Raw genomic sequence first — 16,057 nt, forward strand, 5'->3', positions numbered from 1 at the left:
GCGTATCAGTAAGCAGGGTAGTTGCAAGAACCTTCAGCAGGGAGGGATTCTTGACAATATACAAAACTAAGGGGGTCATGGTAGTTTTGCGAAGTTGTCAGCGCATCCGGTGCGGCTTTTGGTACGTACAATGAATCATGAGTTGTTGAACGCGAGCCCGGGGTAGTCTTGTGGCTGGGTAAGTGTCGAACGGGTCGAAGGCCTTATTTGCAGGATGGTTCCACAGTGCAGGTTGTTGGTTTCGATCCAACACAGGCGAGGTACTTGTGTCATTACGTATGCTCCGGGAAGTATAATTAGAAGGTACAGTCTCGGTGGACGACGAGGTAAGTGGCTCGTTTGCGTAGACACAGCTGGCTTTCCGTTTTCGACAGCGTGAGCATGTGGGTGTGCGTAGATCGCAGCTCAATTTCGATCTCGCACAAGCATCGCACGATCTCCTGAGCGTCCTACGCATTGTGAGGTACTCTCCGGAGGTTCAGGCATGACCTTTGTCTTTGATGAGGGGATGGAGTGCTGCGCATGCGGGAAGACGCGGGTCGCCCTCGCTTACATTAGCGTCGACAAGGGTTGGTGTGATGGGCTGAGCTCGTGTGCCCGTCATCAACGCCATTCTCCACCATCGGAAAATGAACTCTCTACGTGAGTCAGGCAACGCCTCCTTCTCAAAATCTCTCATTGCCGTGGCCGGTTTGTACTTCGGCAAGTCGCATATTTGTAGCCAGAGCGGTCGTATTTGAACAGCTCCTCACCTTGCAAAGGACTTTGGTTCATCTATGAGCTACTAAGCTGTTCACCTATGCATATTCGGCACTACAAGACAGCGGCGTGACCAGGGCATGGATCTCAGCACATTGCTTACAACATAAAGTTCTTCACTTATTTCCAAAACACGAGGATGCTCTTTACGCGAGAACACTCTTCGTAGACGCAATTTACACGTCGACCCCAGAGTAGTCAACCGCGACCCCGATCGCCACCCAGTCATATGCACTGCAGATCTGGCCCTTCCAGAAGTCTGACCCTGCTCGTTCTACGATATTGCGGAGAAGCCCAGAATAGCCCGATCGCCCACCAAGATTGCTGTCGTTCTCGTTGTTGGTGCCGGAGACAAGGGTCATAAGACCTGGATCGCGGCTCGCTTAATCTGGGTAAATGCCAATGGCATGTGGTCGAGAACGGACGGAGCGGCTATTGGATATTGGGCATAAAGGGACGACAAAGTGCTATACGGAGTCCATAATTCGTGGTTGTCTGGGAGGTATGCAGATCTCGTGGGAAATTCTGAGGCGGCATCGGTCTTTTCGAAAACTATTTCGGTATAAGAGCTCAGGATCGCGCTCGTTTTGAGAAGATGTTTGAGATACGTATTCTAACCTTATACTAAGTCATTACCTTTCGCTCGACACAAGTGCCGCACTCTAGACAACATCGTAGTCTTGTTACATCTGGCATCACTCCGCCGTTACCACCAACGATGCGTTCCCTCCTTCCCCTCGTCGTCCTTCCACTCCTAGCCCTCGCGGCCCCACCAACTTCTCCAACAATAACGCGGCTCGTTTTCTCGGGCTCAGGATGTCCTAATGACTCTGGTTCCGTGAAGTCTGACACCGCAACCCTCGGTGACAGCGCCGGCGTCTCCTTCACGCAACTCAAAGGCGACACAACAGATAACTGTGCTGTACACATTCAGTCAGCTGGAGCGAGCGAAGGCTGGCAAGTTGCGGTTCGACAAGTGGACTACGTGGGCGATGTGAATTTGAAGGGAAACAGCGGACTGGATACATATACCCAGGTCTTCTGGAGTGAAAATGCTGGAAATACTGTGAATAGTCATCATATCAAGGCTGAATGGAGAAACGCTGACGATATACAGGGCGTGCTCACAGGTGGTCTCGCATGTGCTGGCCCAGAGATCAAAGACTACATTACTGTGCGGAGCAGCACCGCGGATCTGAAGTGGTCAAAGTGTACTGGCGCAGATGGCAATCCTGGTATCTTGAACGTCAACTTTAGGCCAGTCGTTCAGGGGGACTTTGGTACATATGACTTCAAACATGCTGCGTGGAAGTTGGAATGGCGGAGATGCTAGAGTGGTATGAAGGTCTGCTTTTGAAGGAGACTAGAGAAGCGTGTGTACAACAAAACTCGGTGCATAAAATGGAAACAGAATGTGAATAAGCGCTCTTGGACTTCTTCTCATACCTCCGTGGACAACAGCCTCTCTGTTCTTGCCCAACTGCGTTGCTAACTACGACCATGCTGAAGCATTCACTAGAACGTACCTAGGTATGCTGCATACGCAGACTAGACAGTGATATCAGCTTGCCGATGACGCTATTACCTCAGGAGAAAATGTGAGCATGGGGAAGTTGAAGTCAGTATCCCCCTCCCCAGTCTCGGTTGGTGCGTCTTCCGCTGAGTGGGCTGATGTAGAGTGGCCTGGGATCAGGTATACCAATACTCGTCGGGTATCACTTCGCGCTCTGCATCGTTGACGTATCTGAGGGGCGCAATATATTCCCCGAGGGACATGGCACGATGTAGACGCCGGCCGGTTGACCAGCTTCTAAAGGACGCGTTGAGCTGGCTAATGCAGGTAAACAGATCGCGAGAACGCAAGGGGCCAGACAGGATTAGATGAACAACCGACGCAGAAGGTTGGAGTTTGAAGCTCAGTGCCGTAGGCTTGCTTGTTTTAGGTGCTGCTAAGGGTGGCTGTAGGATGCCAGTAGGAAAGCGCAGGTGGCGCTGCTGTCATCAGGCGGCGTAGCCAGAAGCGCCGCGGTTGCACTTGCCACGACACGCATCGACCCAGGAAGACGATCATAGCAGCCGCGGGTGTTGATGCCAGCCGAGGACACCTGAAGCAAATACGGTAGATGGATGGACTGCAGCGGCGAAGATGGCGTGTGGCTGCGCGCGACACGAACGCGTCTAGCGCGATCTCGGGATGCTCCCGAGGTCGGGGTGAACCAGCCGATCAACGTCAACTTGTCAAGGGCAACGAGGGCTTCATCACTGCCGTCACCCTTCGTACCTAGGTCTCATCCCAACGACACTTGGAAACAAATCCGTGGAGAAGGCACATCATCCTTGGAAGGAGTGCCCATGTACAGCATAGCAGGCAATAATCCACAAGCTCCGCACTAAGCGGAATTCCGCAACTATGCCCAGGTGCCAGTCATTTGTGAACATATGCCTGAGCCTACATAATGCCTCTTGCCGCAACCTGACCGTCGTATACAGCCCTAGCAAGTAAGATATCGGCGAGCAAGGAAGGACGCGTGATAGTGATTTGGGGCCATTATCGTATCAGGCTCCCATACTTTAGAGGCTCTCAGATACCGGTACACAATATCAATTCGAACAGCAAACAGCCTCAAATATGGATCCTCGTACAGTCGGTACGGTATCCTAACCAGATTCAGAACCACCGCTAACCAAACATTAAGACTTATCTGCAGCGGCGCAAGATACTTTCGCGACCTTTGTCAAGGACGAAGCCTTCTTCGCTCTCAACTTTTACCTAGCATGCAACAGCAACATCGAAGCTTGTGCGCCCATCCGCCAGAACCATGCATCTTTCCAACTCGAGCTGAACCAGCTGGAAAGCAGTCTTGATACGTCGAAGCCAGCGTACATCGTTCTCCGCCGCGGTGGCTCGCTCACGTTCATCACATACGTGCCATATCGCGCGAAGGATACCGTGCGAGACTTCTTCCTCAATTACAGACACGATATTGTACGACAACTTGGCCCATCGCACATCTCAAGCTCGATAATATGTAAAGAGATCGCAGAGATTACAGACGCTCGATCGTGGGCAGAGCGAGATGCAGCTGCTACCCTGATAGACGACATAAGCATTCAAGGCAATAATGTAGAGTCGTGTACGAGCGCCGCGCATGCTGGAGGCGCTCGAAAAGACCTAGGATACAGGAAGAACAAATGCCGCCTTTGCGATCGCCGCATGAAGAACAGAATATCGCCCGAAGCTCTTGCAGCGCTGAAGGTGCTTCAAGGCCCTGGGGCAGCCGTGCAGATTGTAAGGCATTCATCTCAATAGTACCTTTTAAGCGTAATAGCTGACCCGATCCAGTCCGTCGATAGCACTACCGAGACCCTCAAGCTGAACTACATAAAGAACGAACTATCCCCGATAGATGTTGCAGCAAACGTACCAACCGACAAGCCTAGTTTCACCTTCTACCGTCACCCCGCCACTCATCTACTCTACTTCATCTTCCACTCGCCCGACCATGCCACAGTGCAGCAACGTATGAAGCACACAATGGCCATACCTGGTCTCATCAATGTCCACGCTCAAGACCAAGACGTGCATGTAGACCAGAAGATTGAGATTCATGAACCGGACGACTTGGTCTTTGGAGCCAGAGACGAGCGCATCGGCAGGTTCAGAAGCGTGTATCTGAGGAACGGGTTTGACGGGACGGAGAGCACGTATGATGGTTTAGAAGCCGACAAAGCTTTTTACGACGGGATCAAGTAGCGCATCTTTTATACATGACTTTTGTAGATAATACTCTTATCGTGCACCTATCTCAATTCTACCACACTCGTCTCACTACTTTACCTCGTGAATATACTCCGCTGGCTCGCCTCTTTCAGTTGAGCCTCTACGCTGGCCAGCAAAGTTAAAGCCTTCTAGTACACATTGTGCGCACTGTAAGGTGACTGCGGAATTGACAGGAAGGTTTACACCAGCAAAGAGTAGTGGTGTTGAGGAACTGATCGGAAGCTTATGCATACACCCATATGATAAGGAAAGCAACCACACTTCCTTCCTCGCTGGATTCGTCATCCACAAGGCACATATCAAGTCATGATGCGCCGTATCAGTCTAAAGCGTGTTTCTCGTAGCCTATGGTATCGTACAGTACAGTAGATGCGCGAATGCTGCACGGAAAGAAAGACAAAACGCCATCTGCTTATATGCAAGTTTGTATGCCTTCACCCCAGTATGCAGCGGAGATGATGTGTGGAGGAAAAGAGTAGATAACACAGACATGACCGCGCCGATGCAGAAGTATAGACTAGAAAGCGATGAAATTGGAAATGAAAAGAACACCATGCAGAATGCTACCCCTTGTCTCAAAGTCAGGACGGGGAGAAACGACTTTCCCTCCCAGCGCCGATGCAGGAATATGCGAATGACCTAGACCTAGATGGATGGAGATGTCGCGTGGGGATATCGAAATGACACTACGCGTTTGAGTGCAACAAGGAAGACCCGGTTATGCATCTACATCGTCTTCCTGATACGCCTCCTCTTTCGCCCACTGTCGACTTCTACACTCGTGCTCATCGTATCCCTTGCACTCCGCGGGGTGGAAAACCGCTCACGGATGTGCTCCCGGATGACCTTCTTGGTCTTGTCGCGCTTCAACTGGCGCTCCTCGTCTGGGTCGACGAAGCGATGAACAGTGCGGTGATCGCGTATGCGCTCTTCCTTGTCGTGCTTGCCCTCCTTCTCCGTCTTGGGCCAGGGGAAGCCGTACAGTTTCGAATGGCGCTCGCACCGTGGACATTCTTTACGCGTGTTGTAGCCGTCTTGCTGTACAAAGTCGACGTCGCATGTCTGGCAGTTGACCCACTTGGAGTACTTGGCTGACAGGAGAGCGTTCGATGTCATGTAGTCGCCCGGCTTTCGCGTGTTCTCGACATAGTCGGCTTCGTCTCCCTCTTCAATGGTGATAGGGGTACCAACGCGGTTCTGGACGTCGAAACGAGACTTTGAGCGTGTTGTTCGTAGTGTTGGGCGGGGTTTGCGCTTGACAATCTGCTGGTTCACATCGTCAAACTCGAAGCTCTCAGAAAGTTCGCTGAGATCGGACATGTATGCGTCTTCGTCTGCAGGCGGGGAGGGCCACGGGGCGTTTACCGTTGTCGTAGTGATTTCCTCCTTCACTATCGCCACTCCCATCGCTGGGCAATCTTGTATTGTCGTGGAGTCGACCTGCTCCTTGGGATCGCCGGTGTCGTGCGGGTGATCTTCGTCAATCGAGGTGGCATCTGTAGATGATTGAGTCGACTTGGGTGACGCTGCTGCTATGGACGATTGCGGGGATGCCTCTCGCGACGAGCTGGCCAAGTCCGTAATCACCGTAAGAACACCTTCGCTATGTTCATTGCGGACTTCTTGCGATATCTCTGGCGATGAGACCAAATTGGTCGCTGGATCCTCTATACTCGAAACCGGGAGCTCCTGACGCAGGGACGATGTGCTGTGTGCCTTTTTCAGCGTCGTCTTGCGCAGCAGATTCGATGTGGGCTGCTTGGATGGCGAAGTCTTCTGCTCAAATCTCGCTCGCTTTGGGGCGGGTGTTGTATCACGCGAGGGGTCGTCGTCCGTTGAATCTTCCAGCGATCGCTTCTGAGAAATGGAGGCCGCATCGGAAGCGGTTTCGGCGGTCTGATCATGACCTGCGCCCTCCACCTCTTCATCATTCCCTTCATCGTTGTGGACGACTCGCTTCATAGGTGCCCAGCCGTTTTGCTGCAGACTTTCGCAAGTATTACACAAACACTCCTCATTATCGTCGCCAAAGTAGTCCTCGCCGTACGAGACTGTGATTTCTTCTCCTTCAAGAATCGGCTTCACTGCAACAATCTGCATGCCGTCGTAGCCTTTGGTTGTGAGTTTTGCGTTTGCGTCGCAATCGTGATTGGCGAAGCGCGCGGGACCTAGGAACAAGGAGCGCGTCTTCTTGCGGCTTGAAATAACCAGACTGAAGTCCTTGCTCTGCAGCTCTAGAGTTTTCTCTTGCTCTTCAGTCATAGCTACTTGCACGCCGGTCAAGTACTTGATTTCTTCGCGTGGGTTGATGTCTCGTCGCGCGGTGATTGAGGCCTCGTGTTCCGTGATAATGTATCGGTTGGTGGTGGTGACCTCGAATTGGCAGTCGGCCATGTAGATGTTGACGTATCTGCGGAGATGGCGCTTGAACTGATCCTGATCGCGCTCATCCTTCAGCGTGTTCATGAACCTGCGCAACCCCGGCAGTTGCACCAACTTGTGCACTGCCTCTGCAGGATCCCTCTCCCAGACTACGTGTCGTCGGATAACGTCGGCCACATCCTCCTCGTGTAATCCCCGCGAGCCTGTGAAGCGGCCACCTCTGTTCTTGCGAATCTTGGCCCAGAAGTAGAGTTTGTCCACGAGCGCGTCGGTGATGATGTCGTCGAAAGTGGCGAGCTTGTCCAGCGTCAGTTTCGTCGAGGGCGCCATGATGGCGCGATGGGGTGGATGAGTTCGAACGTGCCCGCGCAATCCGCCGCCGGTCGTGGAGATCGTAGGGAGTCGTAGGGTTTCGCGATTAAGGGGGAGGCTGGCAGGGCTGGCTGACGTTATGGTGGCCAGCAACGACAAGTCATTCACCGTCGCGTACAACAATAGCTGCACCACAAACGAAAAGAAAGAGCGTGCAGACGACGCGCGCAAGGGAAGGAGCGAGCGACGGCACGCACGGGGGATCCAGCACTCGCCCGATAGTTTACGGGAGTATGGACTCGACGGAACTAGCCCTGCAGGCTATCGAGACCCGCATGCGGCGCATGGGGTGAAGGGCTAAGCGAGCATCATCGGGGCCCCTGCCCATGTGCGGCTAAACTGCGGTGGCACGAGTCTGGCTTGCGACTTTGACAGCGACCAAGACACACACCCCCGACGTCAACACCACCACGCCGCGCGCATCGAGGCAGGCAGTCGAGACCAGGATATCGGGAGAAGCCACACAGGATGATTCAATTAAAGGTGTGCTGGGCCGGTCACGCGCGGCAGAGCAAGGACTGATGGATGCCCTTCTAGACCCTCGTGAATTGCATCGACAACTCGGGCGCCGCCATAGTCGAGTGTGTCAATGTCCTGCGATCGAAGCGCCCCGCGAAAGTTGGTATGTGCGCGAAACTCCAAGGCACGGCACGAAGCTGATGGAAGCAGGCGACCGCATAGTAGTGGTTGTAAAGAAGCAGCGAAATTTCGGCCCGGAAACCGGCAACAGCGTCTCCATCAGCGCAGCGAACAAAGTACGGCGAGGCGACGTCCGACATGCAGTTGTGGTACGGACAGCGAAGAAGTGGCAGCGGCCGGACGGCAGCGTGGTCAAGTTCGACGACAACGCCTGCGTACTTATCAACAAGGCCGGAGAGCCCATCGGATCGAGAGTCAGTGGTGTTGTCGCGGCAGAACTGAGGCAGAAGCAGTGGTCCAAGATCCTATCGCTGGCGCCCATGCACGTATAACGGCTGGCATGTGGGTGGGATGAAAGATGCATTTTTTGGGAGTCTATGAGCGCTTTGGAATGTAACATTATGTGTATGCCACTACAATTGTACCCATGGGTATCTCAACGGCTGTTCCCTAAACTCCTCGCAGCAGATATGTGAGATTAAACGCCAGCTACATGCATTTCATGTCGTTGTTCTCTTAGTTATCAGACGGGCGTGAGACGTGACCGCATCCGGCGCACACGTAGTAAAGGGCCTGGACCGGTCAGAATGGCTTGCGAACATGGACGAGAAGCTTACCATGCCCGTCTCGGCGGTCCGCTGCTGCGACTGGAAGAAGACGGCTTCGTTCTCGCCGCACTCTGTGCATTGTTTCTGGATGCGCGGTAACTAGACGCAGGCACAGTCAGCGAGCACGCTCAAGAGCAAGCAAGCAACTGTACTGGTGGAAGACGCAGGAGGCGCTTTCAGGACGTGGGTTCGTCCCACATGTCCTCGTCAAAGTCGTCGTCGTAGTCTTCAAACATTTCATCCTCCTCGCGCATCTGCTGCTGGGGGCGCTCGGCTTGCGGGTCCTCGTCCTCGGCCTCGAGGGCAAAGCCAGGAGCCGATTCCTCGCCGCACTCCTGGCACATGATGGGCATGCCGCACATGGTGCAGCAGGGCATCTCCTCAGAGAGAGCGGCCTGGGCAGCTTGGGCATCGGACAGGGAGTAACCAACCGTGGGATCCTGAGCAACCTCGGCTGTGACACCAGCTGTGGCTCCGACTGTGGACGCGATCTCGTGGCGCATGACGCAGGATGAGGGCGCTTCTTCGGTGAAGTTGCATGTGCGGCAGGCGAAAAGCAGCTTGTTCTCGGATTTGTCTTCGCGGGGGAACAGCAGGTTGGAGCTGCACGTGGTTAGCCAGGCTTCCTGGTTGCAGAAGAGGCGACGCACCATTCTGAGCAGAAGCGGAAGAGAATGGGCTCCTTGCCGCCCTTGGAGCCGCCCATTTGCGCTGCTGGTGAAGCCATGCTGAGTGGACGTGAGGTCGTAAATCGTAAATGTGCGTGTGCGTGTGGATCGTCGTGACGGCTGTTATGCGCGTGTGAAGAGACAAAAGCGTCGAGGAAGCCTGCGCACAAAAGTTGGGTAGGTACAGAGACAGAGTCACGTCGGCGAGCGCGGGCCACCCGTCTTGATTCGCGCGGCTTCCGTTGCTGTAGCAGAGCCGCGTTCTTTGTTTGGCAGGCGCCCCCGCATTATCGACCTTGAGGCGCCGATCGCCCTGTCCACCGCCTGCAATTCTAGACGTCGCTCCACGCTGCACGCACAACTGCCCGTGCGGAGACTCCTATCAACCTCTGCACTGCTCGCCCTCACCCTACCACAGCCTACTCCGTCCAGCGTCACGCATACATCGCCAGCAACCATGGTAAGCACTGCGCCCGTCGTCCCAACCCACCTCGCACCCCCTCACGCATCCTAGTCGTCCGCCGAAACTGGTCTCCCCGAGGGATGGGAGGTGCGCCGCTCCAACACCAAAAACCTCCCATACTACTTCCACGCCCAGACGAAAGACTCGCGATGGGAGCCACCAGCTGGAACCGATCCGGACAAGCTCAAGGCATACATGGCCGCCAACCACAGCTCCAAGGGCGTTGCGCCCGCAGCCTTCGCGCCGACTGAAGGCAAGATCCGATGTGCTCATCTCCTCGTCAAGCATCGCGACAGCAGGCGTCCGGCTAGTTGGCGGGAGCCCAAGATTACGCGCTCGGTCGAGGACGCCCGGGAGATGATACGGGACTACCAGAAGCAAATACAGGCGTACGAGAGGGGCCAGGAAGACGACACCGCCAAGTCTCTGTCTGAACTCGCGACGACCGAGTCGGACTGCAGCAGCGCTCGCAAGGGAGGCGATCTGTGAGTCTCTGCAGTAGGAGATGCGGCGGGAAACGCTAACGTCATCAGGGGCTTCTTTGGCAAGGGCGACATGCAGAAGGAGTTCGAGCAGGCTGCCTTCGCCCTCAACAAGGGCGAGGTGAGCGATCTGGTCGAGACGGCATCGGGGGTGCACTTGATCCAAAGGTGGGACGAATGCCACAGATCTCAGTATGATGCTAACCATACGCAACGCAGGTTGGAATAGTCGATGCGTCGCGCCAAAACTAGGGCAAACAAAGCGTCATGTACTGTGATGAGGGGTTTCCTGGGACGCGTGCGGGCTGTGCAGACGCGTCGTGGATACCCGCTCAACACCAAGACAATCATGGTAGTACTAGTAATACTACTATCATGAGACATGCATGTGAAGTCCAGGAGCGGGCGCAGCACGTTGGCCGTGTGTCGTGTGTGGTTGTGGTTGTTGTCTGTCTGCTAACATGATTACGTCCTTTGCAGCTCCCCCTTGGTCGATCTGCGTTGGTTAGGGACCGTACGTCGTTGCACGCGTGCTGACGACAAGCAGACCACAATCGAGAGGGCGATAGAGTTTGTGGGGCCGGAACCAGACGCCTTGAGATAAATTTTTCCCATCGCCCGCACACAGCCCACGGCGGCCAAATTCGCGCCCTGCTACAAAAGCGCGCACCAGGACATCGTCGTCGCATCCCGTCTCGCCGTACCGCTCTGCGCTTGGACAGAGACTTCGGCTAACGCGACTTCCCCCGCCAAAGCCATCGCTGCGCTACTGCAGTGAGTAGGCGCCGGCCTCCAAGTACCTCAGTCAGCTGACGTTCAGACTTGAAACCCGCATACTAAAGCCGTCTGGGAGCAGACCTCGAGCCGTCTCCCACTCACTTCGCCTCGCACTCGCACCGTTTCAGTGCGTGTGGCTGGTTTCGGCATCCTCAGCCTGCGCCTCGCCCCCAAGCCAGCCCGGTTCCGGATCAGCCCGAGAAGACAAGGAAGCGGCGGCCCAGTGACGTATCATGTAAGTTGGCTGGTTTTATCCTTTTTTTGCATCAGCCCACCTCAGAAGACGAGGAGCAGCACCGTCGGGCGCAGGTTCTAGACATGGCCAGCAAGTTCGTTTTGGGAGCCTGCTGCAGCGCCGTAGTGTGGCGGGCATGCCGTGCAGCGACTGGGCGGCCATCATCCCGAGCGTCTGGGTGTCGTGCCCTAGCACCTTTTGCAAGGTCGGCGCACGCACAACGCTTTTCCCTGCGTCACAGTAGCCCGCAATTCGACTGTCAAGCTCCTGGGCATTTGGCCTCACCAACCACAGCGTTGCCGCCCCAAACCCTCCCTTCACCACCGCGCCGCTGTGCTTGCACGCCCACCCCGACCGCACCGCCCGTGCAGCTGCTCTCACTGTCCATTGACGTAGCTGCCCCGTCAGACTATATGGGAAAGTCCCGGGGCCGCACTTTCCCATTACCATCAGCTCACGCACCAACGCCGCCCGCAAAGTGCCCGCATACCCCTGCCGACTCCACACGGCGCCCTGTTTACTCCGCTAACACCTTCGATCACCAGCGCTTCCGCGATCTTTCACCCTTCCACCTCCACCACCTCACACAACCTTTTTGTCTAGAAGATTCCCGTCGTTCTCTACAAATATCACTCACGCTCCTTTGAGTCTTGACAGCGCCACTCACTGCAGTGCTCCCGCTGCCCACTATCCTACTCCACCCTCCACTCTCCTTCGACCAAGACTCCACACAGACCTACTCAACCTACCTCGTTGCCGCTATGGCTGCTCCACTATCTCCCCACCCTGTCTACCACGACCCCATCCCAACATCCCGCCGTAACTCCAGTCGCAAGACCATCTCCTGCCTCTCACGCACTCCCTCCAACGTCGATGCTCCTCGCACTTTCTGCCCCAAGGACGGTGATGCATTCAGCTACGACCCCTCTCACCTCCGCCACTGGTACTGTCCCCAAGAGCTCTGGGACCGTCTTCCCAAGCAAGTCCAGTCCTGCCTCGGTGATGTTCAGCATGCGGGTGCCGCTGTTCTGACTGGTAAGTCCAAATACGTCTCAGGCACTTGATATCGTACTAACCGAAAGCAGGCTTCGAGCGTCTCGACAAGCACCTCGACAACTTTGACGATAGTCAAGTCGACCCCAGGGCCACTGGAGACGAGCTTCTGGTCCACCTCGACGAGCTCCCGCCCCCAAAGTTCCGCACAGTCAGCAACGCCAGCAGCGTCTTCCAGTCTGACACTTCTTCGCCTCTCACCAGCGCATCGTCCGCTTCTCAGTCAGGGAGCGCCTCTCCTTCCACTCCAGCCTTCTCTGTGTCTCAGATCATGTGCCCTGGTTCACCCATCTGCTTGGGTCCCTCGGAGCTCTCCCGCTCACGTGAGCGCTCCTTCTCTACGCCGCTTAGATCGCACGACGCCAAGTACGCCGCGGAGCTGTCGCACCTACGTACCGAGGCCCTGCCGCGTCTACGTCACAAGTCTTACAAGGTCGAGACCGAGTGGCAGGAGGCCAAGCGTGTCCCGGGCGCCATATCTGCAGATGACATCAACGCCTTCGAGAATTTCTGGGCCGAGAAGAAGTTGCTGATCCTCAGTCTCAATGAGCGGGGTAAGCGTCTTGCGAGTGCCGCTGGCCTTGCTACCACCGGACTCGGCTGGTGCGCCCCGTAGAGGCTAGTGAGGTGGATCTCCTCGACTTGGTCACTCGAAATGGTTCACTGAGCGCATCAGTTACGCGACATGGCGCAGCACCCCCAGCTACAGCCAGTCGACAACCATGAACTTCTTTTCTTTTTCCATTTCCTTGGAGTCCTGTTTCCTGGTTTCTGCTTCACTTCCTGTGCGTTACAAGCGAGGAGTTGGTCGGTCGGTATTTATTCATGTAGGCATCTACACAGCAGATCGGGAAGATCTACACTTGGAATGGACGTGCGTTCACGATAGATCTCATACACGCCCATGTCTTCACGACGGCGGTCTCACGAGAGATCCATTTTTGCCCATGGCGGCTGCTATGGGGCATTCTGGCGGGTTCAACCCGGCTCATCTTAGGCGTAAGGTCAGCTCAGCTCAAAATAACGAATCATAACATCTACATGACGACTTTGTTTGTGCATATTCCTGCTTATCGGTGATGCGCGTCGCTTTCGTCATTGGTCACTTCCGAGGGATGCTGGCTTGATACCCTTATATTGTGATGCCCAACACCGGCCATATCGAGCCACAGGTGCATGAGTTGTGGCTGCCCAACATACACAAGTGAGTTCGACGCCTCTCGCCATCTCCGAGGAAAGCTGACAGGGCGCCGTGATATTGTCGACACGGGTCGTGCCAACTATGAGGTTGGTCATGTCGAGAGACGCAGCCAAGCCAAGGCAAGCGCAAGCCCGATGCTGCACGTTCCTCGGCACCGCAGCCTGCATCTGCCAGCAGCAGCCAACTCAGGCCGCCCCGCCCCTGCCACAGCAACGAGAGGGGGTGTGTCCGCGCCCGCGGATCGACATGTTTCACTACCCAGGCCCCAACCACGCGAAACAAGGCGTTCTGACCGCATTTTGGATCGCTCTTATGGGCGAAACGTGACGCGCCCTACTTTAAATTAAAAAGAAGAAGAACAAGACCAAATTTGGGTCCGTCGCAACGATTGGTCTGACCAGGCTAATATTGACCGAGACATACACACGTACGTACTATAGTAATGTTTCCGTGCCGTCTCTGCTTTGCTCACACATGAAGGACCAGGTGTTGCATATTCCTAATAAGCATCGTCGTCATCTGTATCAACTCGGGGCTGTTTGCCACGATCCAGACTGCCGTTGTTGTTGTTGATGAGGTTGGCCCTCCTCCCAAGCGGACTGGCACCGAAGTCACGCCTGATCGGGCTATCCCTGTCTTGAACGCCTGGTCTCCTGGTGGTGCCACGCCCTAGAATGCAACAAGATTTAGTGTACTGTACTGTACGTATCCCAAGAAACATCATGGTGGAATGATGACCATGATGATGATCATGATGAAAGGTGGGTGACGGGGTTTTTTTACTTACCGGCCCGGTCACGGATTCCTCCTGCTCCGCCGCCGCCGCCGCCTTGTTCATGTCGTATGCCTGACGACCGCATCGAAGGTCCTGGTCCGAGATCGAAATCATCAGACGATGTGTCCAAGTGGACTCGTCTACCTCCTCCACCTCGATTGCGTCCACCGCCCATCATCATGCCTCCGCGGCCTCCACCCCCCATGGCTTTGGCGTACATGGCCGCCATCTGATCCATATCCATATCCATGCCCATACCCATGCCCCCATTGTTGAACTGCCTGCCTGCTTTGGCCGCCCCTCGATGCGACAGGAAGGGGTGCCGCATACCTCCATTCTTGCCTAGGAGACCGCCGCCGGCAGATTGCATATACGGATTCCCCATGTTCATGTTTAGCCCCATGTCGTCCATTTCTGACAACATGTCGTTTTCCATGCCCCCTCCCATGCCCATACCCATGCCCATACCACCTATGCCATGATGCATCATACCCCGTTTACCACCCGTCACTGTTGGATCAGCCATGCCAGGTGGCATCCGACCCGTGGTGCCGTATGGATCACCGGACATCATGCCCATCTGCTGTGCCATTCGCGGATCCATGTCCATGCCACCACCACCACCGCCATTGTTCATCATGAAAGCACGCTGGCCCATGTTCGGGCCGCCGAAAGGTTGTCTAGCGGGACTTTCGGAACTGTCACGCTGACGTCGTTGCTGTTGCTGACGACTGTCTTTCCTGAGATCTTGCAGCGCTTCCAAGATGTCATCTTTGAGTGTGTCGAACTGGTCTTTGCGCTTCTTATCTTCTTTCTCATCCGACTTTCTCTTCGTCTTCTTCTTTCTCCTTTTGCTCTTTTCGTCTTTGCTACTGCTGCTGTCGCTTTCACTGCTGCTCTTTTTGCAGGCTGTGTGATCGCCGCAGTCTCGGCCCAGGTCGGTTTTCAGTATGTATCTGATCTCACCGCTAGTGCGGAGATGGTCTTGTTCGTCTTCGTTGGAGTCGCTGCCATGGTGCTGGGGATCGTTCTGGGCACGGTATAGTACGCGGTGGCTTTTCCGGCAGTTGCAGCCTGTGGTGCAGGTACAAGCATCAAGCCATGCGTTGTCGCCCTCGATCCACTCTTTCCCCGATGGTCCAACTTTCTTGTGAAAAGGTTGACCGCGGTTCAAACGGGCTGACGTTTGCGGCTCCGCCCGAGGCCGCCGTGGCTTCTCGGCGTTGGCATACGCGCCCATGGGGATGTGTTCGTAGTGTCTTGGCCTTCTGCCGGAGTGTCGTCGCGTCGCCTGAGGTGGATCGGGAACGCTACTCGATGACTGGCTGGATGGCGGTCCCGGGTGGTTTGTATAAGGGTTCATGCCTGGCCCCGGCATACCTCCGCCAGCACCAAAGCGAGGAGGCATTGGTGGATTGGACGTGTATTCCGGCGGCATGCCAGATGGCGGTCTAACTCCCATTCCGCCCGCTCCAGCAGGCCCCATGCCACCGCCCAATCCCCCTAAACCTCTCATGCCACCTAGCCCCGGACTCCCGGGCATGCCCATCGGCATACCGCCCATCATGCCAGGATAGCCACCTACCTGTATTTCAGGCGCAGACCTAGGTCTTGCGTCCATTCCGTCGAAAAGCCCTCCTGGTCCACCTCTTCGGCCCACTCCTGGCATGCGACCTCCCATCATGTTACCTGGGTATTCGTTGGAGGGTTGTCGTCGCATACCCCTTGGGCCTATTCCCTCCATCATGTCGAGTGACGTACTTTCGCTCTCCTCACTGTCTTCCAAGATATCGAGATCTCGCCCTCCTCCGTAGTAAGGTCTTGGTCTTAGGCGTGCTCGCCTGCCCGGTGAACAGGGTGTG

The 16,057-nt window shown here is 55.5% G+C and overlaps 6 protein-coding genes across 6 annotated transcripts; 4 read left to right on the forward strand and 2 right to left on the reverse strand.

The window, feature by feature from the left end:
• Positions 1 to 1,477: 1,477 nt before the first annotated feature.
• On the forward strand, positions 1,478 to 4,513 carry J4E78_007746 (uncharacterized protein; the record flags this gene model as incomplete). Its single annotated transcript, XM_049368350.1, has 4 exons — positions 1,478 to 1,825; positions 1,877 to 2,039; positions 3,468 to 4,048; positions 4,103 to 4,513. 4 exons carry the CDS (start codon positions 1,478 to 1,480, stop codon positions 4,511 to 4,513), a joined length of 1,503 nt encoding a protein of 500 aa, XP_049220004.1.
• Positions 4,514 to 7,831: 3,318 nt separating this feature from the next.
• Positions 7,832 to 8,265, forward strand: J4E78_007747 (uncharacterized protein; the record flags this gene model as incomplete). The annotated part of the gene is made up of 2 exons (XM_049368351.1): positions 7,832 to 7,916; positions 7,964 to 8,265. Coding segments are annotated over 2 exons (387 nt in total), but the record flags the coding sequence as incomplete, so codon positions are not given.
• Positions 8,266 to 8,717: 452 nt separating this feature from the next.
• J4E78_007748 (uncharacterized protein) lies at positions 8,718 to 9,268 on the reverse strand (the record flags this gene model as incomplete). The annotated part of the gene is made up of 2 exons (XM_049368352.1): positions 8,718 to 9,144; positions 9,192 to 9,268. The coding sequence occupies 2 exons, from the start codon at positions 9,266 to 9,268 to the stop codon at positions 8,718 to 8,720; spliced, it is 504 nt and encodes a 167-aa protein (XP_049220006.1).
• Positions 9,269 to 9,666: 398 nt separating this feature from the next.
• On the forward strand, positions 9,667 to 10,383 carry J4E78_007749 (uncharacterized protein; the record flags this gene model as incomplete). The annotated part of the gene is made up of 4 exons (XM_049368353.1): positions 9,667 to 9,669; positions 9,724 to 10,157; positions 10,206 to 10,322; positions 10,374 to 10,383. 4 exons carry the CDS (start codon positions 9,667 to 9,669, stop codon positions 10,381 to 10,383), a joined length of 564 nt encoding a protein of 187 aa, XP_049220007.1.
• Positions 10,384 to 11,927: 1,544 nt separating this feature from the next.
• Positions 11,928 to 12,835, forward strand: J4E78_007750 (uncharacterized protein; the record flags this gene model as incomplete). Its single annotated transcript, XM_049368354.1, has 2 exons — positions 11,928 to 12,201; positions 12,252 to 12,835. The coding sequence occupies 2 exons, from the start codon at positions 11,928 to 11,930 to the stop codon at positions 12,833 to 12,835; spliced, it is 858 nt and encodes a 285-aa protein (XP_049220008.1).
• Positions 12,836 to 14,199: 1,364 nt separating this feature from the next.
• J4E78_007751 (uncharacterized protein) lies at positions 14,200 to 15,939 on the reverse strand (the record flags this gene model as incomplete). Its single annotated transcript, XM_049368355.1, has 1 exon — positions 14,200 to 15,939. The coding sequence occupies one exon, from the start codon at positions 15,937 to 15,939 to the stop codon at positions 14,200 to 14,202; it is 1,740 nt and encodes a 579-aa protein (XP_049220009.1).
• Positions 15,940 to 16,057: the final 118 nt, after the last annotated feature.

The sequence above is a fragment of the Alternaria triticimaculans genome (assembly GCF_023758025.1).
Source record: "Alternaria triticimaculans strain BMP 0046 chromosome Unknown scaffold_12, whole genome shotgun sequence".
In the NCBI taxonomy this organism is placed as follows: Eukaryota; Fungi; Ascomycota; class Dothideomycetes; order Pleosporales; family Pleosporaceae; genus Alternaria; species Alternaria triticimaculans.